This window comes from Danio rerio, chromosome 19, assembly GCF_052040795.2.
Source record: "Danio rerio strain M-AB ecotype USA chromosome 19, GRCz13ab, whole genome shotgun sequence".
NCBI lineage: Eukaryota > Metazoa > Chordata > Actinopteri > Cypriniformes > Danionidae > Danio > Danio rerio.
Genome location: NC_141039.2, coordinates 11,121,753 through 11,148,299, shown reverse-complemented (window position 1 = coordinate 11,148,299; position 26,547 = coordinate 11,121,753). Strand labels below are relative to the sequence as shown.

Sequence of the window (26,547 nt, the reverse complement as noted above, 5' to 3'; positions counted from 1 at the left end):
CTTTATTTTAATGTTTTTTTTTTTTTTTTGGTCCATTATCTACAAAATAAACAAAAGGAATAATAAAATTTTAGGTGAAGTGGGGTGCAAATAATACTTTTTGGCCTTAAGGGAATTATGAATTACATGTAAGTAGGCCTATTATAGCATAAAATATAGTATTTCTGACAATTAGCTCTACAATTGGACTTACTTGAATTACTATATCACAATACTAGTTGATATTGTGATATTTCAGCTAGTATAGCATCTTAAGATTAATATCTTGACCCCCCTAGTATTGTGATTAGATTAGTATCGTGACAACCCAGTATTATGGAGCCATAGTATCGTACCATAGTACTGGTAAACTGTGCCACCCTAATATACAGTAGCAGAATTCAAATATGTCAGACATATTTGGAAATAGTAGCTGATCTATTTTCAGACCTCAGGCATTTTCCAAGGACTGAACTCATTCAAAGTCTTGTTTAGCTACTGTACATGTATTTATTTTCTTCTTTCAACAGCTGCTTTGCTACAATATCTAGCATTTAAATAATATGAATTTCTCTGAAAAAACATTGTTTACTTATATTATTGCTTGGTGCAATTTCCATTTCTTTAGGCAAATTCAGTCACCGGTGTGTTTTCATGAAGGTTACTTGTCGTTTAGCAGACGCTTTGCGCCATAGTACACAAATGGCAGAAGCTGTTTCCCTAGAGCCACATGGTATTAAGTGTCTTGATGAAAGACTTGATTGTGTTAGGCTTCACTTAGAAAACTCCCCAGTTTATGTGTCAGCCCTGCCTTGGATCACATTTGTGACGTCTGCGTTATCAGCACAGTCTTAATCACCAGACGGCGACTCACTGAGGCAATGACTGGCCAAATTGCCTGACTTAAAGTGTTTTCACACTTTGTACGATTGCTTCAGTCCATACCCAATTTCAGATGAACCTGCTTTCACACTTTTTTTTTGTTCTATTGTGCTGGACCATTTCCGTTCGCAACATGTGGCAACAAGCCTTTAAATGTTCATAAAATAGAGAACGATGTCAGCATCACCTTTCGTGATTGTAAATCTTTTGCAAGCAGGTTATTCATTCACATCATAATATTTTTATGAATTTGAAGCAATGGAGTTTTTTTTTTTTTTTTTTGAAGTGCTTGAATGACTCTGTCTGGTTTCATTGTCGATATCATTGCTGAATTCAGTGTTCCAGAGTCCAAAGCAGCCCACTCTTTAATCTCGCCTTCAGAAAGTCAAGCTCACAGACTTTAAGGGCAAACAGAATAATATCTTGCCGTTTAGTCGATGCCCTCAGTTTTTGCTCAGAGTAAAATTGTGGTCTACACACTAGCAGGCATATCAGAGCAAATGAAACTGAACACTACTTTACATCCTGCACAACTGATGTAGCAATGTTGACTAAGCATGATGCTAAAAGATGCATACGTTTATATCCTTTTAACTGCCTGCTCTACCAAATGGTTGATCGTGCTTTGACTGTTCTAAATAATGACTGTTAAAGTCATTTAAAGAATGACCGTTTTAAATACTTGTTTACACACACAGCATTGTTGGTTTACAAGAAAATCAAACAAACATAATCCTGTTGCACTACAGTAGTACACTTGATTTTGGTTTTATTGTAACGTGGTAAACGTGTTAAATAAGAATCTGAAATATTTTATGGCATACTCTGAAATTCTTTATGGCATACATATGGATGGTTTAGTATTCAAAAATGTTTTATTTTGATTTAAAAAAAATTATAAATTACCCTCACTTGTAATCACAATTCATATTTTCAGATTTTTTATAGTATATGTATTAATTCCGGTACTTTTGCTATAAACCAGCATATCAACCGATTTTACAAATATTTTGAAACAGATTGAAACATTTATATATTTTCTAAAACAACTAACCACAGAGTTACTGGACCAGTAAACATTTTTGATATTTTAATAAAGAAAATAAACAAGCGTTTTGGATTTGACAAAAAAAAAGTCTGCAAGTTTGTATTCTAAAGCATACTTTGTAGAAATTCTGTGAATTAAACGACACCACCCAAAAGAAACAGTGCTAATCAAAAAGAGACAAGTTGGCTCACTAAAAAACAAAATTTATTGATTTTATTTTATTTGACATTTTAAAGCTTTGCTATGGGAATGACCGCTCTTCGTTATGGATGTGACATGAAATTGGCACTCGTTAGGGCTGTGTGATATTCGCAAAAAGAAACCTATCACGATTTTCCTGAACAATATTTCGATTTTAATCACGATTTTGTCACACACAGACGTTTTACTGTGCGAGTCTGTAACAATTACAGTAGATGTTTATCAAATACCTGTAACATCTCTAACAGAGATTAGGCATTCATTCATTTTCTTTTCGGCTTAGTACCTTTATTAATCTGGGGTCACCACAGCGGAATGAACAGCAAACTTTTCTAGCATATGTTTTACGCACCGGAGGTCCTTCCAGCCACAACCCAACACTGAGAAACACCCATACACTCTGGCATTGACACACTGACAGCCGATTAACTTAATCATATCACCTGTACTGCATGTCTTTGGGCTTGTAATTACATTTAATATTTTCAGATTTTTTCATATATGTATTAATTCCAGCACTTTTGCCATAAATCGACATATCAACTGATTTTAGAACATTTTGAAACATATTGAAACAAACATTTACGTACATTTTCCAACAACTAACCACAGAGTTACGAGATCAGAAAAAAAGATCAATCTGGAAACATTTTTGATATTTTAGATGAAGAAATAAACATACGTTGTAGATTTGATCTCAAACGCCTTCGAGTCTGCATTCTACAACATACTTTGTAGAAATTCTGTGAATTAAACGACACGACCCAAAAGAAACAATGCTGATCAAAAGCATACAAGTTGGCTCACCATAGAACAAAATGTAGTGATTTTATTTTATTTGACATTTTTGCATTTATGAGGAAAAAGCTTTGTTATGGGTATGAGGCTCTTCATTATGGATGTGGCATATATGAAATTGGCACTCGTTCGGGCTGTGCAATATGGGCAAAAGAAACCTATCACAATTTTCCTGAACAATATTGCGATTTCGATTTTAATAATAATTAAAATCTAATAATTCTGATTTCAACTGTATATGTTCCATGTACCACTTTTACAGATAGCATATTCATATTTTATATTATTGTATGCAAGAAAGCCCAATCACAGCAGACCAATATCAGGTCTGGATTCGCATTGACAGAAGTTCCTTCTAAGATTTTAGACTAATAAAAACATGACTGATGTGAAACAAACCTGTGGCCAAGTCTGCACACTGACGGAAATAGAGAAAAAAAACCCTTTCTATTCTGTTTTTCTTTTTCTTTTTACAGTTAACCTATGTTATTATTGAATGAATAAACTTTAGTTCAGTGTTTCCACTGTCTGTTCTGTTCCCACCACACTTATTTGTAAACCATAATGAAACCTGTATCATATATTTAAAACAACAAAAGTTAAAGATTTTTTATTGAAATGATGTTTCAATTGTTTATTTAAAGTTATGTTTCTGTAGTGTCTGTTTGATAAAAGGATTATGTGAACCAATGATCCTACAAATGCAAGCCTTCTTTAAAGAAATGAACACAACATGCAAAGTTTTGAACACTGGAGAGCCTGCGTTAAAAGTAGTGACTGTTTAGAGTTTTGTGTCTAGAATTTTGAAAATTGAAATCAGGGTTCTGAAATTTGTGGCAAAACACTTGAAAAAACTGTAAAGGGATATTTAAAATAATATTAAAACATGTTCAAAAAATCTTATTTTGATAATTTAGAATATTTTTAATATAACAATGTTTTCCAGAGTCATGCTGCGTGCCATCTGCCCCAGGGGTACAATCACTTGCCTTGATGACAAGAACCCTCAACCTCATTTTCACAAGACATCATGAACTTCCTGCATTCCGATCAAACCAAGCGAAAGTGTGAAAAATTGCACATTTCTGCTTTAGCAGGGTCCACAATTGGCCGTTATTATAGTGCGATAACAAAACCACACTTACAGATTATATATAGGAGCAATTCCAGCATTGTGGATGTGACATTTGCAGTAAAAAAGAATTTTAACATTATAGTATATTGAGACAAATTATTTATTATTTTCCAAAACAACTAAACACAGAGTTATGGTTTTAGTAAAAAAAAAAAAATCAATCTGTAAACATTTTTTATATTTTAAACGAAGAAAAAAATAACGAGTTATAAATGTGACCAAAAAAGTCTCAAGTTTGTTGTATACAACATACTTTGTTGAAATTCTGTGAATTAAACGACACAACCCCCCCCCCCCCCCCCCCCTTAAAAAAAAAAAACAAAAAAAACAATGCTAACCAAAAGAATACAAGTTGGCTCACCATAGAACAAAAATGATTGATTTTATTTTATTTGACATTTTTGCATTTATGAGGAAAAAACTCACAAATGTGACATTTGTAAAATTTTCACTTGTGTGACTTTAGTATATCAAATATAATTCTTTTTTTTTTGTTGAGATTTTTGATACAAGCCTACACAGAAAAATGTAAAAAGGGTTTCGCTATTTTGGTAAACACTTCAGTGCTTCCAACACAGTTGAAATCAGAATTATTAAACCCCCATTTGAATTTTTTTTATTTTAAAATTGTTTCCCGAATTATGTTTAAAAGAGTATGGAACTTTTCACAGTATGTCCGATAATATATTTTTTTTCTGGAGAAAGTCTTATTTGTTTTATTTCATCTAGAATAAAAGCTGTTTTTAATTTTTTCAAAAACATTTTAAGGTCAAAATTATTAGCTCCTCAAAGCTAAATTTTTTTCCAATAGTCTACAGAACAAACCATCATTACACAATAACTTGCCTAATAACCCGAACCTGTCTAGTAAATCTAAATAACCTAGGTAAGCCTTTGAATGTCACTATATGCTGTATAGAAGTGTCTTGAAAAATATTATTAGAAATTAGTTATTAAAACTATTATGTTTAAAAATGTGTTGAAAAAATATCTTCGTTAAACAGAAATTGGGGAAAAAATAATCAGAGGGGCGAATAATTCAGGGTTTTTAATAATTCTGACTTCAACTGTAGACTTTACTTAGGCTGGCCGCCCAGGAATATTAACGACCACCCAAGTATATTTAGTGACACATTTTTATAATATTTTTATCATCCTTTTACAGTGTCATGGTGGCGAAGTCACCTCACAGCAAGAAGGTCGCTGGTTCGAGCCAAGAAAGAGTCTGTATGGGTGTTTCCCAGTGTGTATGGGTGTTTCCCAGTGTTGGGTTGCAGCTGGAAGGACATCTGTTGCTTAAAACGTATGCTGGATAAGTTGCTGGGTTATTGCACTGTGACAACCTTTGATTAATAAAGGGACTAAGCCGAAAAGAAAATCCTTTTACACTTTTTTTTTTTTGTATCCGCCAAATATAACCAAACATCCGCGATTGATTAAGAAGTGGAAAATCTTCTCTCGTTTACCCGTTTTGTAGCTACTGTGTGCTCCAGACCTGTCAACACTCCCACAGAGTCTCACGTGCTCTCTAAAGAGACACTTTTTGGCACTTAACAATGCAACTGGCTGGGTTTTTTTAAATGTCCTAAAATATACAGGATTTTTTTTTTTCATGGCAAGGTTGACATTTGCATGGAATTGCTCATAGATATCTCAAAGATATTTTTCATTTACAATTTGTCTGATGACATAGGTTGAGGTTTTGAACTTCCTAACCTGCTAGATTTTAGAGAACTATTTTTTGTGCTCACTTACTAATACCCCATTTGAATCAAACATAAGGAGCTTTATTCCTCCACAGCTTCATTTATTATCATAGTTAACTATCCAGAACAGATGTTCCTATCTAGACTCGGTCTACTGTACAAGTTATTGTTTTCTTATCCATCCATTACTTTGTATTTCTTTGAAGAGGAATTATAATTTTAATGGATTTTTATGCTCTCTGCACAAAGTCACCTTCTCTGGTCCTCAATCCCTTTGGATTTCAACATTCCGAATGAAAGCTGAAATGTATAGTCCTTTTCAAAAGCCTGCCGTCCAGTTGAAGTTCTGTGCGATAGACTTTATAGTAAGTCAAATCAATTTTGTTTGTGTTCTTCCATTTAGTCCGCAGTATTTCCCTCTACTCGCCACTGCAGTCTTTGCCCATAGGTCGGTGTGAATGCAGTAATGATGTGTTGAATTATGCAGCAGATCCTCTGATAGACCCTTTCGCCTTTACTCGAGACTCCCTTATAGGCATCAGCCGTCTACGTTCTTGAACTCACGCTTAGCTCCTTTGCTCCCATCATTCCCGCCCATTCCTTTGCTCTTTTCACCCTTTGCTCCAATCCAAACGTCCACTTCTGTTTCGTTTTATTTTTCAGCCCCTCTCCTCCGCCTTTTGGTCTTTTCCAAACGGATGTAGCTTAATCCCCCATTCTGTGTGTCTTTTTCCCAGTATCAAAAGAACCGCAAGGAGAATTAATGGGGAAGAGAAAATGAGAGAAGAAATTATGACGTCAGCGTGCCTTCTGGTTCAAAGCTATGACATTAACGGCTCCAGCTCTGAAACGTAGCCAGCATGACGGAGAGAAAGATGTGCGTTGTGTTGTGTGCATGTGGGTGTGTGAATGTGCTGCCAAGCCCCTGAGTCAGTGCTTTACTTAATATGCACATTAGCACAAGTATAGGTGCATTTGTGCTATACATCACCCCGTATATCACACACCCCTACTGCCTGTCTGCGCACTCGCATTGTTTGTGTCTAAATAAGTGTGTTTAGTTGGAGGTTAATTAAAGAGAGTGCGTATGTGCACGTCTACGGCGAAGGCGGAGGGATGGGTGGGTAGGTTTTGATGGCTGGTGTACAAAGTGACTTGAAAATGATTCATGGTGTTGCTGGCGCTTACATGGCCTGCCATTTATATCAGCACAAGCGCGCCGTCTCTCCCTCCCTTCTTCGTTCTTGTGCACTCTCGCTTTTTTGCCTCATTGTACGAGAGGCACACAAACAAAAGGCGCAGAGGGCGGCCTCGTCCCCTCTGTTCTTCTTTATTTTCACTTTTATTTACTCCGTCTGCTCTGGATCCACCCGAGCAGAGATGGACTGGAGCAAATTCACGGCAGAGATTCGACACTCTCTCGTGCGTTGAAGGGCCTAATGCGTGAATCAGTGCAGAGGGAGTAATGATTTCCCATGTTCCCTGGGGAATGGTTGGGTTCAGGGAGGTGAGATGTGTTAGCTTTCTTCTCCAGTCCCCACGCTGAGACTTAACTACCTCTGCTAGGTTAATGTATCTTGATGTCTGGCGGCATCGTAATTGATGTTGATGGACTGTGCGTTGATGGCATGCCTTTCATGTTTTCCCTCAGCTCAGTTCAGTTATGTTGTCTCTGTTTTTTTTCTTTCCCTTAAGGTCTGGTTCCTGCATAAAGCACTACCCACCCAAGTGACTCTTTGCCTGTGTCATGGCGGCGAGGCCTGCCCTTTCGTTCCTATTGGCTGTGCTGGCATGCACTGGGCCGGCCCAGCCCTCCCCCCCACTGCTGCTCCGCCCCCGGGAGAGAGAGAGGGACTCGGGAGGGGCTTCGGGCGGAGTCAACATCGCTGTGGTTCACTCCGGCTCCTCCCACCTCCCGGAAACGAGCGCCGGGGTGGGGGGCGTGGGCGGCGCCTCTTCGGCGGGCTCCGGTTCCGGTGCCGGGCCAAGCAGCAGCAGCGGCAGCTCGGGGACGGCCTTTCTGAGTCGGGCCTGGTCAGGGCAGGTAGGCGAGAGTGTGATGACACCGTGGGGCCCCGCCAATGTGATCTGGCTGGCTGTCAATGAGAGCAGTCCTGGGAGCCTCTTGCTACAATTGTGCGAGTTGCTAGCTACCACTCCACTACAAGGCCTTGTGTTTGAGGAAGAAAAGCCACCACCGCCTAACCGGGCACCGTTAGCACCTATGCTGGAATTTGTCTCTGCCCAGACAGGAGTGCCTGTGATTGCTGTGGGAGGAGGGGCTGGCCTGGGAAGGGAGCCGCAGGTAAGTGTTGACATTATTGTGTGTTAAATGCCTTAGGTATATGGTATGTTTGGTAAAAAAGGACAGTCACATAAAAAATTATTCCATTAAAGTCATAAATGAATACAACAAAGCAAAGATACATCTACTTTCATGCACAGAATCTGAATAATATAATCAAGTATGAGATTGCATACTAGGATGTCCCCATCAGGTTTTCTCACCCTTGAGTCCGAGTCAATTGCTTTTGAGTATCTACCGAAACTTGATCCAACGTCCAACCTAAAGACACCTAAAATTAAGCAAATATCAACGCCTAAGCATGTTACACCTTTACAATGTGTGGACGTTACCACTATAACATCTATCAGACAATGGATTTTGGTCACTTTCTAACACAACCTAAAATCAACCAAATAATCAACGTAATTTGGCGTCATTATTGGACGTTAAAATAACATTGTCTTTAGACACTGACTAGACGTTGAATTTTGGTCACCTGACGTCATGACCTAAATGTAACATAATATTAACGTCTTATGATGTTGTGTGCCTGCTGGGTTGTCACCTGCTCCACTACATTCGAGTTTTCTTTTTTCAGCTATGTATTTTTGCTTAAGGCTCTTCCATTTATTAAGCAAAATAGTCCACAGTTTGTTCTATCCTTTTAGAATTATTTCAGCTCGCACTTCTTGGAAGATTTGCACCTTACGCTGATGTTTTCCATCCAGGATGGTTGTCACTCGTTCTCGTTTACACCATTTAAAAATATTTAGACCTCATTATCCACCCAAACATACCTGTCACTGTCTACAATTTTTGTTATCACATGATCTGTTGAAGCAAAATGACTTTTTTGATGTGCAAGTTGGAATTTTTTACGATAAATGTGTTTCCATAAGAGTTTATGCGGATTTTTTCTTTTCGGATAAAAAGTTTATCCTACTCAGTTGTGCGCATACTTTTATTAAATTTATGCACATCTTGCTGTTTCCTTCCGGGGTTTTTTTTATGTGATATTCCAAAATGCGCTTTTGTTTGATTAAATTAAAGATGTAAAGATTAAACAAAGAATGCTTTATTTTTTAATAGAATCAACAGATGCAGCACACTGAGAAAGTTACAGACAACACATCATTTCTCGAATGTTTACATTCTAAGGCATACAGTAACTGATTTAATATTCGTCGAGCACACCGACATCCTTATTGAACATAATTGAGTTTGACCATTCAGAAGCAAGGCTTAATATATGCATCATAACATTCAGTCACACGTTAAGATGAGGGCACTTCTTAAATCTCGCGCATGAGTTCTCTTTGTGCTTTTAGGTTAAATGATGAAAAAAACAAAAGCATTAATGAAGTTTAAACGTGGATGGTGATGTACAGAGTGTGCTTCTTTTTTCATGTGCGTTTGCAGCTCTCACTGCTGTGTTTGTGCAATTGGGGTTGTAAAATGCAGAGCACATATTCCGCTTGGTTACACGTCACTTTCACTTTACACTTCCTTAACTTCAGCACTCACTGATTGGACACTCACTCATTGGACATATCACCAGTTCAGAGAGTGCTAAAAGACTTGGGGAAAAATTAAAAATTAAGCACAAAACTGGGAAATCACAAATTGAACTGTTGAGCTAGCAGCAAACAGTTCAATATTATAATGAATATTGTGGCATCCCTAGTATGCATTATTTATTTCCTGATACAAGTGAATCACAAACTTTGCACCAAGCCAATTTCTTTGGTCAATTCAATCACTCAGTCCCCTGACAAAAGTGTTCAAACTTCTTGGATAAACTCAAGCCCAATTGACACTGCACTGACACAGACCACCAACCAGGGACAATCACCAGATTACAGCACATCACTTCTCAGACATATGAAGACTAGATGAGCTCACATTCGACATGTTCAAACAAGCTCCAACAGACAGCAACAGAGACCAACCGGGGTCACACACTGATCCGACAAATCCAAGTTTCTGTAGCCGTCTATTGACATTTCTTGGTGCGAATGTGGCCTTTGAGTGAATAATCTTCTGAACAGATCCAGTCATGGTAAACAGTAATACTTCCATACGCATGATGTTTATAAATAACACTATTGACCTTATTTTGCAATGCAGAAAAGCACTTGTTTTTGCGATTGTTTCACAACTTCCGATTCACAGAGTATTAAAAAGTCTTTAATTTCCTGAGATATTGTGTTGTAGGTCCTAAATCCTTTTTAACTGATCTTATTTTTACTTTGTTCATGCATAACTACCCAATCTGGCCATTAACACGCATACAATCACCAACAATCCCAATCTCAATAAAACTTTTTATTTAAAAATGGCAATTTTTAACTCTGTTTATTATACTTTTAAATAAATGTTACTGTTAGGAAAGTTCTCTATTTATTTTGTGCTCAGGATACTGACCTGACCTATATTTTTCATTATTAAATTATTATTATTGCATTATTAAATGTATTTAATTAGAATCATTTTTGATAGGCAAGTTTAATGCAAGTTTATTTATACAGCACATTTCATACAAAGTGGCAATACAAAGTGCTTTACATAAACAGGAATAAAAGCGACAAGTATAAAAAAAATTAAAACAGATAAAAACTGATTAAAATGTGTCAAAACAGGTTATAAAAGATTGAAAAAGAAAAAAAAGACAATAGTCCGATCTGTCAGATGTAGCACAGCGCTTATTCAGTAAAGGCACAGCTAAACAGATGTGTTTTAAGTCTGAATTTGAATGTACCTAATGTTGGAGCACATCTTTTTTTTTTGGAAGCTGATTCCAGCAGCATGAGGTGCAGTAGCTGTGGGCGGATTCACCCTGCTTTGACTGAACTCCTAAAGATCTGAGTGATCTATTAGGTTTGTATTCAGTGAGCATTTCTGTAATGTATTGAGGTTCTAGGCCATTTAGTGATTTATAGACAAGTAGTAATATTTTAAAATCTATTCTAAATGTAACTGGGAGTCAGTGTAAAGTCCTGAGGACAGGTGTGATGTGCTCTGATTTCCTGGTTCAGGTCAGAATCCTGGCAGCAGCGTTCTGGATGAGCTGCAACTGTCTGCCTGTCTTTTTGGGAAGGCCAGTGAGGAGGCTGTTAAAGTTATCTACTCTGCTGCTAATAAAAGTATGAGTGAGTTTCTCACTGGAAACAAAGCATCTAATTCTTGCAATGTTTTTGGCATGATAGTATGTGGATTAGTTACTGCTTTGACATGACTAATAAAACTCAGATCTGACTCCAGAATCACACCAAGATTCTTGACCTTATTTTTTGTTGTTTGATCCTTAGAGGCAAGGTACGCTTTCACCTTGAGAACATCATCTCTGTTCCCAAATGCAGTGTCTTCAGTTTTCTCTTTGTTAAACTGAAGAAAGTTTTGGCACATCCAACTGTTCATTTCATCAATGCATTGGCAGAGGGTGTCACTGGAGGTAAAGTCATTAGGCAGTAAGGCTATGTAGATCTAAGTGTCATCAGCATAGCTGTGGTAGGAGATTTGGTTCTTTCTCATTATTCGGCTCAGTGGGAGCATATAAAGGTTGAACAGGAGAGGTGCCAGAAATGAGCCTTTTGGGACTCCACGTCATGGTTGTCCACCACAACCTATGGTCACATATACCGACATAGTAACCTACCTTCGAGGTAAGATCTAAACCATTTGAGGACCGTCTTAGACAACCCAACCCAGTTTTCCAGCCTTTACAGTAGTTGACAGTGTCAAGTAGGCATGGGCTGGTTTAAGATTTTGAAGGTATGATAACCTTGGATATAAATACCACAGTTTCACAGTATCACAGTATTGTGATTACTGCTTTAAAGTATATTATTTTTAAATGTCTTGGTAAAAAACAAAACCTTTTTTCCCCTTTTGTACACAATATATTTTATTTGGTAAACATATAAAATATTTTAGAGCAATAAACATGTCAGGCTAAATAATTCAAATAAATTTTTGTCTTCTGCTGTCTCATTTGTTTTAAAAGCATTGATTTCTTTACAATTTAAAACAGCATCTTTGGAGATCTTTTCTGCTGCAGATATTGGTGTCCTAAAAAAAATGTAAACAAAAAATCTTACTAATACCTTAGGAGCGGTATTTTGACGAATTTTGACGGTTTTAAAGCATTTACTTTTTTAAACCGCGGTATATCTTGAACAAGGCTTTCTTCCCATGCTTAGTGTCACAGCAAAGATAGGGCAAGTGAAAGGATAGTGAAACTCTTTTTCTAGTTGGGATATTTAAAAAAAAAAAAAACTTAGCACTTAGTCCGGTATAACTCTGCAATTTCATTTATAATGATCTTAAAAATGTTTTAAAAAGTCCTAAATTTAACCTTGTGAAACCTGCAGAAACCCTGGATTCAGTTGCCTACGAGAGAACTAGGAATGATAAATGGCAGAAAACAGTCAAACGACTTGCTCTATAAGTGTGTTCATGACTATACATAAAAAAGTAGAATTATATAATAAAAAAGTCAGTTTTCAACCTCAAGCAGCATAACAAACATCTAACAATCTAAAAATCAGTGGAAGTTAATGAGACTGGAAATCTCGAGCCAAAAACACTACAATGAAAGATAAGGTCAATACTAAAGTGTAGGATAAAAGTTAGTATAAGAGTGAAAGATTGTGGAGAACCAAAACAATAATAAAAACAGCGTATCTCCTAAGACATGAAAGGCAGCAGATGGGGAGGAAATAAAAGTTAATTTTATGCTTTTAAAGAGTTGGCTCAGCCAAAAATAAAATCTGCTGTTAATTTACTCACCCTCAGGCCATCCAACAAGCAGATGACAAGGTTTTTCTTCACTAGACTGAAACTGTTGTCCTTTAGTGATTTTAGAAAATGCAAGTCAAGAGCTATTAGCACTTCAAAAGTGAAAAAAACCCATACATATACATGCAGGTTTTTAGGAGAGAGGATTATCAAGAAACTGTTTATTATTTACATTTATTACCTTTTAAAAGATATCTTAACTGCACTATGTGATTCTTGTTGCATAATGACATAGGCATGTGTGAAAGTCACATTATTTTTAAATAAATCATTAATTCGTTCATTTATTCATTCATTCATTTATTTCCCTGATTATCCTGCCACAGCAGAATGAACCGCCATCTAATCCGGCATATGTTTTATGCAGTGGTTGCGCTCCTAATTCATTTAGGGAAACCAGAGCACCCAGAGGAAACCCACGTGAATATTCGTGGCGGTTGGGGGGGAGACTCAAACCAGCGACTTTCTTGCTGTTTGGTGACAGTGCTAACCACTGAGCCACCATGCCCCCTTTATACAGATTATTCTCTCATAAATGCGTAGATAATTGTCAACAATGCAATAATAGAACGTTTGCAGTTACAACATCTACCAGCAGGGGCTAACTAGACCGGACTATCCAGTCAAACCTTGACCCCTTGGTGCGACCTCATTGAAATAAACTGAAGCTCATTACCATTTTCTTTAGACCTAATATTATTTTTCCTTCTCGGAATACACAATAACACTTTTTCCCAGAGACATAATAGTATTCAGCCATGACCTCAGTTGTTCTTTCTATACAAACTGCTCTCAGCGGCCTGGAAAAGCACTGAGCTTTCTCCCAGATATGCCTACTCTAATTTTAGCAAAACAGCGGGTAATTATTCAAAGCATTAAGCATTAGTCAACAATACAGGTCAGCTGGGGTTTTATAAACAGTGAATGGGCAGTAAACAGTACAAAATACTGTGTAAGAGGCCTGGGTACAACAATTAAATGTTTTTTACCAATGGGATGGTAATTAATTTTTTAGTTACATGGCTAAACACACTTAAAATTATGTACTTATTGGCATTAAGGGACAGCAATGCAAAGGTTTGTGAAATTCATGCTTTGAGTCAGAAAATTATATCTTTTTCTCTTCAAAGGAAATTGATGAATATTTTTTAACTATACAATTAGGAATGTTAGGATTTTTTTTATTTAACCACTTTATTTGAATTTACCAACATTACTAAGGCAAATAGTTTTAATAGTCAAAAACTAAAATATTTAAACAAAATATCTAATTTCGTTATGATAAAACAAACATAAGTGTTAAAGACGCTCTTAAATTTGATAAATAAAATGTCACAAAGTTTGAGCAATGGTAAAGCATAAATACTGAAGAATTAAAGCAAGCTTTAAGGTAGATCAACATCTGTAAGGTGTCAATAATATTGATACAGTAGACCTTAAACTCTGTAAACAGAACAAATTATGGTAATCAAATCTGTGCTTTTAAGTAAAGGAACTTGCTATCATTATTCAATACATACTGGAACATTACTAATTGTGAAGTTGAACGGCTACATTACCCCCTATGGTAAAAAGTCTGTCAGATGGGGAGCTAGTGGCTGGGATGCACAAGAAAAGAAACCAAAAAGCCACTCTGGCGACATCCTTTTTTATTTACAATCTCCTCACAGCTGCTATACGGCACTCATTTTTGCATGTGTTGTTACTCTGACATGAAGTGACAAGCGCGAGTGTGTGGTTTCCTTTACTATTTTCTATGTATGGCATTATTTCACTGTCAAATGTTGTAAGCTCAGTATTACAAGTCTAGAGCGCATACATGTAATACGAGTAAGCAAATCTCTTCGCTCGCGTGCTGATTTCCTCTGTTCATGGACAAAACTGCTTGCGAGCTCTCTAAAAAATGCTGCTCGCTGTTTATGTACGAATCATCTGCTCCTGCTCAGTCAGATGATGCAGACTCAAAATTTGTGTCATGTTAAATTGATTATCCCAAGAGTATTGATATGATTTATCAATCTGCGTGCGAGCAAAGAGATTTGCTCGCTCGTATTACATGAATTCTCTCTTGACTTGTAATACTGCGCTCACAACATTTGTTTGTGAAATGACGCCAAATCTATGGCATCTCTTGTAACTACACGACCATTAATCATTTTCTCAGGGGACAAACGGACAAGCCATTGCTGCAGCTCAGTTTCAAGTTTATGGAGAAAAGTAAAAAGCACTGCAGTGTTTGGAATTTCAAAAAAATGTGAAGCAGATTGATTAGTTCTATTTATATGAATCGTGGAGCATTCGAGGCATTCAGAAAGGTTCAGATTTCTATCAACTAGGCGTGCCTGGAAAATGCTCGCATGTCACATGCACGACCCGGTGTTGTACAAGTTGTGCGACTCCATTGGAAATGACAAACTTACACCCTAGTTTATTGACATTGTTTCCAAGGCGCACGCTCAGCAGCCACATTTCAATAAAACTATGGCCTTTATACTGAAACTTCATACCGATATCGTACTATTTTTTTAATCATTATTAGAGGTGTGAACTTACACTGGTCTCACGGTGCAGTTCGGTTCGGCTACGATTATCATGCCATCGATTTGGTTCAATACGATATCACTGTACACTGACGATGCTTTCCATACACAGTTTTATATTTTGTATAAACGCACACACATAGCTCTCTCTAATTCACACACATACACAGACATAGCACCAAACAAGCGACCCACAGCATCACTCTCTCTTTCATTCACACACATACACACACACACACACAAACAGCACCAAACAAGCGACACACAGCATCACGCTCTCTCTCATTCACACACATACACACACACACACACACACACACACACACACACACACACACACACAAACAGCATCAAACAAGTGACACACAACATCACAATCTCTCTCATTCACACGCATAAACATACCTACACACACACATACACACACATGCGTGCTTGCTTGCTCGGGAGTGATATTTTTAGACCGCCTGCTCCTGTTGAAATTACGAGTTATCGACCGCTCCCGCGATTTATTCGAAAAATGATTCCCATGCCACTAGAAATCTGGTGGGGTTCCACGGCTAATGCAGACATCTATTCAGAAGTATCACTCTATCAGCCGAAAGGAGAGGAAAAGTCACTAAAGCAGGTCAAATGGGTCACACAGAGAGAGAGAGAGAGAGAAATGTAGTTTACTTTCATTCTCTCAATCGCAGTGAAATAGGGGCTACTGCTGTGTCAGTGAAAGACTGTCTAGCGAACACACACACACACACACACACACACACACACACACAAACACACACACACACACACACATTAAAATTGTGCACAGTTTCTGCGTTTTTAAGTAGTTGGAGCGTTGTAAATACTTGTGCTCACCTCCCTCAGCATAGTAAGCTACGCGATATAGCACATATGAGATAAGTGACGTCAGTACATAATAACCGGTTATGATTATTACTTAACCCAATTGCACTGAAGAAACAATTCATTTTGACACCCCTAATCATTATTGACAATGGTGTTCAGTCAATAAATATTTAAATCGCCCAGCCCTACGTGTCAGGATATAAAATGATAAAGTTATAAAGTGTATGCTACTCCTGTGTTATTTCTTTGCTGTTTATAAAGGCTAAGGCAGGTTGGATATTTCAGGGCACGTTATAATGATTGTCAGGATGTGTTTTGATGGATTCCAAAGAAAACTGCTTACTTTAATCTAAATGTAAACTAGCACATTTTTTGATGGCTTTGTATTCTCATAGTACGGCATTATCGACAACTGAAAATCACGTTAAGAACGTGTATGTAGTGTTTTGTAGTCCCCCTGTGATTACAGTGTGCAAGTGTTACTCATACACAAACAATCCAGTATACCTATTTTGTTCACAAATGACTCAGTCAGGGTCCTTTTGAAGGTCTCTTTTGTCACTTAAGCCTCATGCTGTCAACACATGCGCTGGATTTACAATATTTAAAATCTCTGTCTGTTTCACACTATTTTCCCCCCTTTCCTTTGAACAAACACAGCCTGAGCTTGTTTGGAAAAATCCCTACTTAAATTATTCATTCCACAGCAACCGGGATCTGCCATTCGCATGTGACGGTGGACTAAAAGAATTCACCATGTCGCACCACTTAATAAGATTTCCGCATAATTAAGATGACCAATTAAACTGGAATAAGTTTCAGGTTACCTGTGTTGTTCTATTCACACTCGGGAGATGGTCTCTCCGCCAGCGCTGTTCTCTCCTGTGGAAAAATATTACATTAAATTTTCATTTGCTTGCTTAGACTTTAATTAACTACACTTAGTAGAGCTCATGTGTTGCGGATTGGTGAGAGCGTGGGTTTCGAGCAGTGGAGTTAACTCTTGCTCACAAAGCGTGTCTCCAGAGACTTCATTTTACCTTTTCACAAACCGCCAACCAGAGGAGCACAAAGGAGTCTCTTAACTGGTTTAATTGAGACAGTAATTAATTAGATTAGATCATGTGGTTAAATATTTTGGTGGGAGATAGAAGCTTATGATTGTAGATAAATTAAGAATCACATTTTTTGTTTATAATGGGGACCGTGATTTGGATTAAACACTAAACATTTTAAAAACTAATTTATTTAAAACTTTTGAATTACGTTAAATGTATAATTTAGTATATTATAATTAATATAAAATATATTAATGCATAATACATTTGTATGAATTATTCAGTGACCCACTCATAAAGACGTGACTTGTTTTATTACTGGATGAATCTGTGTTTTCGAATGAATCTGTTGAAATAATGATTCATTCATTCATTCATTTTCCTTTGGCTTAGTCCCTTTATTCATCAGGGGTTGCCACAGTGGAATGAACCGCCAACTTATCCAGCATATGCTTTATCCAGCACAGCGGATGCCCTTCCAGCTGCAACCCAGTACTACTGTAGGAACCATCCATACATTCTCACATTCACACACATACAATACGGCCAAGTAAGCTTATTTTATTTAGCTATTCCACATGTCTTTGGACTGTGGGGTAAACCGGAGCACCTGGTGGAAACCCATGGGGAGAACATGCAAACTCCACACAGAAATTCCAACTGAACCAGCCGGGATTTGAACCTGCGACCTTCTTGCTGTGAGGCGACAGTGTTAACCACTGAGCAACCGTTTTGCCACTGAATTAATAATTCAGTAAGTGATAATTCTACTTATTGATGATTCCTGGTGTAACAATGTAACTGACACACAATCTATTTAGATCGCTATTGTAGAAATCAATGTTTAAATCCATTATATGCTCTTAGCACTTCTGTAATTGAATGTTTAACACAGAAATGACAATACTGTATGATTAAAAAAACATGCTTGTTAGAAGAACCCATTAGAAAGCAGCTGAAACAAAAGGGAAAATATACAAACTGCGGTTTATTATTATTTTTCTATATTTTATCAATCATAAGGATTAGAACAATCAGCATAAAATTGTCAAATTATTACACTAATACACTACACAGTAATACAGTAATGATTTAATTTTGTCTTCATTTAGTTTAAAAAAATACAATAACATTTTGTTAGAATAGCAGTAACTTACACTCACTGGCCACTTTATTAGGTGTCCAACTGCTCATTAACGCAATTTTCTAATCAGCCAGTCACATAGCAGAAACTCAATGCATTTAGCCATGTAGACGTAGTCAAGACGATCTGCTGCAGTTCAAACCGAGCATCAGAATGGGGAAGAAAGTTGATTTAATTCACTTTGATTGTGGCATAGTTGTTGGTGCCAGACGGCAACCATCTTAATGTTGATGCCAGAGGTCAGAGGAGAATGAAATTCAAGCTTATAGAAAGGCAACAGTAATTCAATTAAGCACTCGTTACAACCGAGGTATGCAGAAGAGCATTTCAGAATGCACAACACATACAACCTTGAGGCAGATCGGCTACAGCAGCAGAAGAACACACAGAGCGTCACTCCTGTCATCTAAAAACAGGAAACTGAATGTTATGATTTTCACAGGCTCACCAAAATTGGAGAATAGAAGGTTGGAAAAACAGTGCCTGATCTAATAAGTTTCAACTTCTCGACATTCATATGGTAGGGTCAGAATTTTGCATCAACAACATAAAAGCATGGATCTATCCTGCCTTGTTTCAACGGTTCAGGTTGGTGGTGGTGGTGTAATTGTGTGGGGGATATTTCCTTGACACAATTGGGCCCATTAGTACCAATTGAGCATCGTGTCAACGCCACAGTCTACCTGAACATTGTTGCTGACCATGTCCATCCCTTTATGACCACAGTGTACACATCTTCTGAAGGCTACTTCCAGCAGGATAATGCGCTGTCATAAAGTGCAAATCATCTCAGACTGGTTTCTTGAACATGACAATAAGTTCACTGTACTCAAATGGCCTCCACAGATACCAGAACTCAATCCAATAGAGCCCCTTTTTGGATGTTGTGGAACGGGAGATTTGCATCATGGATGTGCAGTTGACAAATCTGCAGCAACTGTGTGATGCTATCATGTCAATATAGACCAAAATCTCTGAGAAATATTTCTATACCTGTTTGAATCTATGCCACAAAGGAATAGAGCAGTTTTGAAGGCAAAAAGAAGTCCAGTACTAGGTACTTGTAAGGTGTACCTAATAAAGTGGCCGGTGAGTGTATATTGATGATGTTTTTTTTGGCAGAGAAACAATTCAATTCAATTCAAAACAACAAGAAAGTTTATTTTTAAATAGTTTTCTTTTGTTGCTAACAGATTAATAAACTATTCTTATAACAAACTTGAGAGTACTGTATGTCTCCTACTGTCATTTGCAGATTTTAAGCAACACAAAGCACTTAAATGGAGTCAAGCAACTCTGAAACATCAGAAAACGTCATGAAAGATCCTGGACCTTCTCCTTACTTTGTCTATTAATACAGAATAATCACAGTGCAGTCTTTGTAATTTGATAATTGTTCTAAAGCATAAAGTATGACATTCTTTTAGCACCGCTAGATACTTGTCAACACCAGTTTTTAACTTTAATTTGGTTCTCTTTTCAAGTCTTATTTTAGGATACTGTCCATAACTATAAAGTACATAATGACAAGTGCAAACTTCAATTTTTAAATGTTCTACATTGATTGTACAGAGATAATATACACGTCTCACAGAGGGTTGACATAAGTGAATCGTGTCATTTATGAATAAGATTGCGTGGGTTTAAATGAAAATCACGATCTTTTAGCGATTAATCCTGCAGCTCTTTTGTGATAAGAAAGCAGACGCCTCAGCCACTACTTTGCCTTTTGCACCTTCTGCAAGAGCTGAGAAATCTATTGCTGCAAATCCAGTTTCAAGTGCTCAATGTAGATTGATTTCAGCCGAATCAAAGCTGCGGCATCAGAAGAGACTGAAGTCTGTTAGTACTGGGATTCTTTTGAAAACACAAACACCTCGGGCTCTATCTCCCCCCGTAAGGAGAACGAGAAACAAACGTGGAATTGCAAATTGCTTCTGTTTTCAGACGATTTTTGGGGTAGTTTTTAAAACGCAGCCTTCCAGGGTCCATTTTTGCTCTCTGAAAGCTTTTGAATAAAATAAAATACACCACTTAGTCCATCTGGACCTCAATATGGCACATAATGCAGTACAGACGATTATTGCAGTCTCGGGGGCACGAGCGAGCACATGCACGACTGCTGGTTCAAGGCTAGTGCCACGCATATGAAACCAGAAGGATTTAGATGCTACGCAATTATGATGCAGAGCTAGGCAAGGCTATAAAATGACATTCATGCAACACTGCCATACATCTTGAAGTCTTTCAATCTCCCTAGCAACAACACTAAATGTGTCGTTGTGGAGTCCAGTAATTTTCAAAAGCTCTGACCTCTGATTACAAGTGGGTAAATGTCAAAAAGATTAAATTAATACTGTCGCTATTGAAGCATTTTTCGAGGAAACCAGCTTTTTAGGACATCTGACTCTTCGATTCGCACATTCTGTATATAAAGTGTGTTAAAAATGGACAGAAATATCTGGAACAATTGAATCCCCTGTCATATTTAAATGGGTCATCAACGATCGAAAATCGATTTTTATATTTTCACTGATATATTTAGATACGCTTCCAAATGTATGGCGTGTTTAGTTTGTTTGTCAGAATGCAGAGCAGGCTGTTCTGTTTTCCTACAGTATGTGCAGAATGTAATTGCTAACAGAAGGTACTTCATTAGCACATATAGATTTACATCTGAGGTCATTTAGTGCTGAAATTGATCTAGTAGTGTTTAATATACTGTATATTGTTTAGTATTCTAATCTAAACCTTCCCACCTGCGATGCATTTAATGCATGCTGAACGTCCTGCTTCAAGTGTTTCCGTGTATATTGATTTCAGCCAAATCAAAGCTGCAACATCAGAAAGACTGAAGTCAGCACCAAGATTCCTCACCCATAGGCATCGGCAGGTATAAGAGTCTAATGGTATGATAACCTTGAGTAAATATATGTACGGTTTCATGGTATTGTGATTACCGCTGTAAAATATATATTCTTTTTCCCCTTTGAACACAACATATTTTATTTTGAAAAACAAATATTTTGGAACAGCAAACATGTCAGGCTTAATCATTCAAATGAATCACTAGCTACGTTTCCTTCCACCTATTTTGCATAAATTTATTTTGGAACTTAATTAGTTTCAAAAACATTATTACAATTTAAAATGGCAACTTTGGATATCTTTTCTGCTGAAGATACTGTTGTCTTAAAAACAAACAAAAAAACAAAACGTAAAAATATCTCACATATACTGTAGGAACGGTGTTGTAGAAAATGTTGGCGGTTTGAAAACCTTGACTTTTATACCTTGAAAACTATTATCATCCCATGCCTATGCGCCCAATCATCCTGGGTACTTGCACAAAGAAAAGAAAGGAAAGTATTTATATTTTTTATTCATTCATTTTCTTGTCGGCTTAGTCCCTTTATTAATCCGGGGTCGCCACAGCGGAATGAACCGCCAACTTAAGTTTTTAAGCAGCGGATGCCCTTCCAGCCACAACCCATCTCTGGGAAACATTCACATACACACTCATACACTATGGACAATTTTAGCCTACCCAATTCACATGTACTGCATGTCTTTGGACTGTGGGGGAAACCGGAGCACCCGGAGGAAACCCACGCGAACGCAGGGAGAACATGCAAACTCCACACAGAAACGCCAACTGAGCCAAGGCTCGACCCAGCGACCTTCTTGCTGTGAGGCGACAGCACTACCTACTGCACCACTGCTTCGCCCAGTACTTTGATTTATATAAAAAAATATTTATACATGCTAAAAATTTGGGTGTTTGAGTGTTGCATGGACAAATAAATTTTAAATGGTTTTAAATGACATTTTACTCAATAACTAGGTTACTTAAATTAAGGTTAAAACAACTCAGCATTTTTGAGAGTGTATATATCCTCAGCATGTACAGTAGCACATTTTAAGTGGCACATTACTACTGATAATAGTATAACATATAACTAAGGTCTGATATGTTGTCTGATTTGTGGCTCATAGATCTCAGGTGTCAAATCCAATTCCTCAAGGGCCGCAGCTCTGCTCAGTTTAGTTACAAAACTGCTTCGATACACTTACCTGTAGATTTCAAACAAACCTGAAGGACTCAATATGTTTGATCAGGTGTGTTTATTTATGGTTAAAGCTAAGCCTTAGCCCAATAGGAATTGGATTTGACACGTGGCATAGATAAACTGCACAGTGACAGACGAGAATGAAGCAGATCTCCTTTAATACAGTAAGAACTTTCCCAACTTGCTATATTTGTTGTGGAGTTAATTCAAGCCTTTCTGCAACGATGATTCACACACAATGTTGTTATAAAGTTTGCTTGCGGGCACAGGTGCTCACGTACAGAGGCACACACACACGTTTAGCTTTGCACTGTTTTTACAGGATCCACGGTTACATGATACAGACATCTTTTAGACTAAGGATAAAGACATCTTTTTTGGTAATGTACATAATAAATCTGATGTATGTCCAAAAACCGGGATTGAATTGTGTAGCAATTTTACTGTCTTTATTACAAACATGCACTCTTTTAATGTTTTAAACTTTCAAAACTCATTCCAGAGGTGCTGATAAATACAAGCAAGCCGAACAGATCTTTTAATACCAGGTGCTCTGCGCACGACCTGTCTTTTGGATATGATTATATGCGTTATTTTCCGCAGTTCTATATCACCTTGCGGTGGGCCTCAGAATTGCATGGATTTGGATCCTATTTTAATGTCAGGAAATTAAAAAATCATGTTATTTCTATCACACCAGTATGACAGTGTGCACACTATACCTTCACACAGTTTTGTCCAAACAGCCTCTGAAAGATGATTTTCATCATAGGTGCCCTTTAAATCAACAAGTGGCTATAGTATAACATATGCTGTAGTCTGATATGTTGCAAGGCTCATGCATATAAATGTGTAATTAGCATTTGCTTGAATTGATTTGCTTAAATCAACAAGTGGGTGGTAATAGATAAACGCTAGCCAATGAGATTGCAGCATAAACATTAATCCTGCCCACTGATAAAGGAACCAGCCATCAATAAATATATTTCCATCTATCAATTTTTATGCACACTTTGGAATATCGCATCAGTTTCACTCCTCCAAAAGCCACAGTGCATTCATTGACTTTCGGCTTCATCTCCTGAGGTGCAAGTCATTTGTGATATACTGAAAAAAAGGCTATAAAGAAAAGTGGTTCCTCTTACCGAAGTATTTTTAAATATTAGGCCGAATTTTATCAACATGTGACCATTTTTTTCTCTTTGACTCTTGGATGGAAATGTTACTTTGTTTGGTAATTTTTTATATGATATTGCAGTTTCGCGCATAATTCTAATTCACATCTTTGGATGGAAACATAGCTAATGACTTCCTCATGCTATTTTCTAGCTGAAGAATGGTAAAACACTGATAATAAATCAGAATCTATTCTGCTTTAAAAAGCATGCCTATTTAAAGAGGTCATTTACAAAAGTGCTCAAATCTCGGGCAAGCGAAATGTAGCAAAATCTAATTATAGAAACCGTTGCATGTTTTGTTTAGATGCCTAGCATAAAATTTAGCCTCCCATGCCACTCACTCTCTATGTAGATAGCTGTATCACTAAAAATAAACATTTATTTTTTATTGTTATTATTGTAAAAACCTATATAAATGACCATACATTATCATTTTGACGTATGTTTTCAGCTTTTCGTATGTGTGTCAAGAAGGTCTGAGATGGCTCTCTCCCTCCTTGCTCTGAGTAAAATGTAATAAAAGATATACCTGCTCCAATTTTGGTGTATCAAATTTATCAAGGCATTTGATTCCAATACAGACTTGAAGGAAACGTCATTTCGTGAAAAATGTAACCTGACCCATTTTAGTCTGTAAGTTACAGTACTATTGTAAGCTCTTTGAGCTTTTAGGAGCTGTTCTTCATTTAAATATTAAGCGGAGGTGAGCCTTTATGTCTGGTTAATGCTACTCCGCAGTCTTGACATTTTTCTTCTCACCAGGTTTGCGGCACCTCTGTCTGGTGATTATTATAAAGCTTTGTGTAATAGCCCTGCTTTATCCTTTGGTCACACAGTATGAACACTTGTTTTGCATGTTTGAGTTGCTTGTACTAAAATGAGCATGTTAAAATGTGTGCCGGGTGCCTTGAATGTTGCCAGAGATGTAAAACATTCAACTGCTTACAAAGAACTGGTACTGTATGTATCCCGAAAACAGTCTAACAGTCAAAGTGTAATTAGAAGCAAAAAAAATCTGCCAGATTGCCAAGGTAACGCCTTGGGGGGACATTATTCATAAGGGAAAATACTGTGGAGTTAATTGAGATTTTATTTGCATAGACAGTGTTTGCAATGTGGAAAAGCTTTTCAGGTGAAGACGAATGCAACATCAGCTGATTGTTTCTTGTTTTCAGGACTGATATTTTGTTGTGCTTATTATGTTAGGTGTTTGTGCTCAAAACCAGGCAATTTGGGTCATTTTTAATAATAAATAGATAGAGGGCGCGCTGTGTTGATCTTATCTGACAAGTTTGAGTACTTATTTAACCCAGCAGGCTGGGTTACACATTCAGTGCAATAATATCAGAGTTTCCCACTGGTTTGAATATACTTGCGGTGGTAGCCAGATTGAAACTCCTTTTTCCCAAGGCACACGGTTACCGACAGAAAAAAAAAGTGATATTTAACTACAGTTTCTTCATGATGACGTTGTTATACGCTGTTTCTTTTTATTGGGTTTAGGTCTAAGTAAAAGAATGTTGAAATAAAAAATGAAATTCAATATTTGTTTTACTTTTATTATATTCAGGAGCCATGTGCACCCACTGACAGGTCAAATTCGCTGCAAACATTTTGTACAGTATTGGCAACGCATGTTAGATATTAATAAAATATGCAATATTTCAACATCATCAAATAAAAAAAATATACAGCAAAACAGAAATAAATGAGATGAATGAATAAAAACAGACAATATCTATGAAAAGTATTATATTACATAAATAAAAATTGTAGATTATTTAAATTAAGCTAATTAATTAATTAACCATAACCAAGCGAAAGTACTGTAAATCAGGCTTAAAATAAAAATGAAATGTAAAAATGCATACAATTAACAAAAACATTTGAAAGCAAAGCCAAAGGCTGAATCCTGGACATTTTAGGAGATTTAGAAACCCCGGATGCACACAAGTCCCAAAAAGGCATGTGTCTGTGGGTCCTGAGGGTCTCTGCAGAGCATGTGAGACTGTCTGTGAGTGTTGACAGTTCTTGTGCGCACACAACGAGAAGTAAGAAATGAGTAGGGCGAGAGAAGATTTTCCACTGGTTAATCAATCGTGGATGTTTGGCTATTCACCTTATTCTTTGAGTACGAGCGGGCGGAGCCATTTGAATCTTTTTGGCTCATGACTTCCGGTCTCATTCACTTCCATTTATTTTTAGATGTTAAAAACAGCTCGTTATGTTGCTTGATGTTGCAAACTGATCTTTTCTTCTTATAGGACTCTGCTTTGTCTGTATAATCATGCAAACACTTGTTTGTAGAGCAAGTAGTTTGACTGTTTTCTGTGGTTCATTATTCCTAGTCATTTCTCTTGTAGACAGCTGAATTTGAAGTTCTAAAACAATCACAAAAACAAGCGCACTTTCGCATTGCAGAATAAGGTCAATTGGGCAGATACAAAAGGACTGTAAAAGAATGATGATAGTAAAAACATAAATGTCACTAAATGTACTTGGGTGGCCTTTAATATACCTGGACGGCCTGCCCAAGTAAAGTCTATGTATGGGAAGCACTGAACATAATGTAGTTCTTTTTAAAATAGGTTCTGGGTTGATGATACCTCATAACCTTGTCATTTTAATATTTATCCTTTAACGTTTAAAGAAACTGATTAACAGTGTTGAAAAGGTTATACTGGTGCAAAATTATGTTAGTGGAGATCTATTAGAAAACAACCTACAGTTTCTTAAATTTCAAGGTCACTGTTTTGTCGTATTAGAAGTTTTAATCCTAACAGGATTAACAGCCATATTTTATGAGTTACATTTATTTTGAAGCACAGTGTTAAAAACTTCATTCATTCATTCATTTTCTTTCGGCTTAGTC

The 26,547-nt window shown here is 37.1% G+C and overlaps 1 protein-coding gene across 13 annotated transcripts in view; it reads left to right on the top strand.

The window, feature by feature from the left end:
- grin2da (glutamate receptor, ionotropic, N-methyl D-aspartate 2D, a) overlaps positions 1-26,547 on the top strand; it is a 257,377-nt gene that overhangs the window by 119,868 nt on the left and 110,962 nt on the right. For all 13 annotated transcript variants that reach the window (XM_087295417.1, XM_087295425.1, XM_087295420.1 and 10 more), the window contains one exon: positions 7,445-8,054. In XM_087295417.1, the coding sequence (XP_087151543.1) occupies positions 7,497-8,054 (558 nt within the window). In that variant the 5' untranslated portion in view covers positions 7,445-7,496. The remainder of the gene's footprint in view (positions 1-7,444; positions 8,055-26,547) is intronic.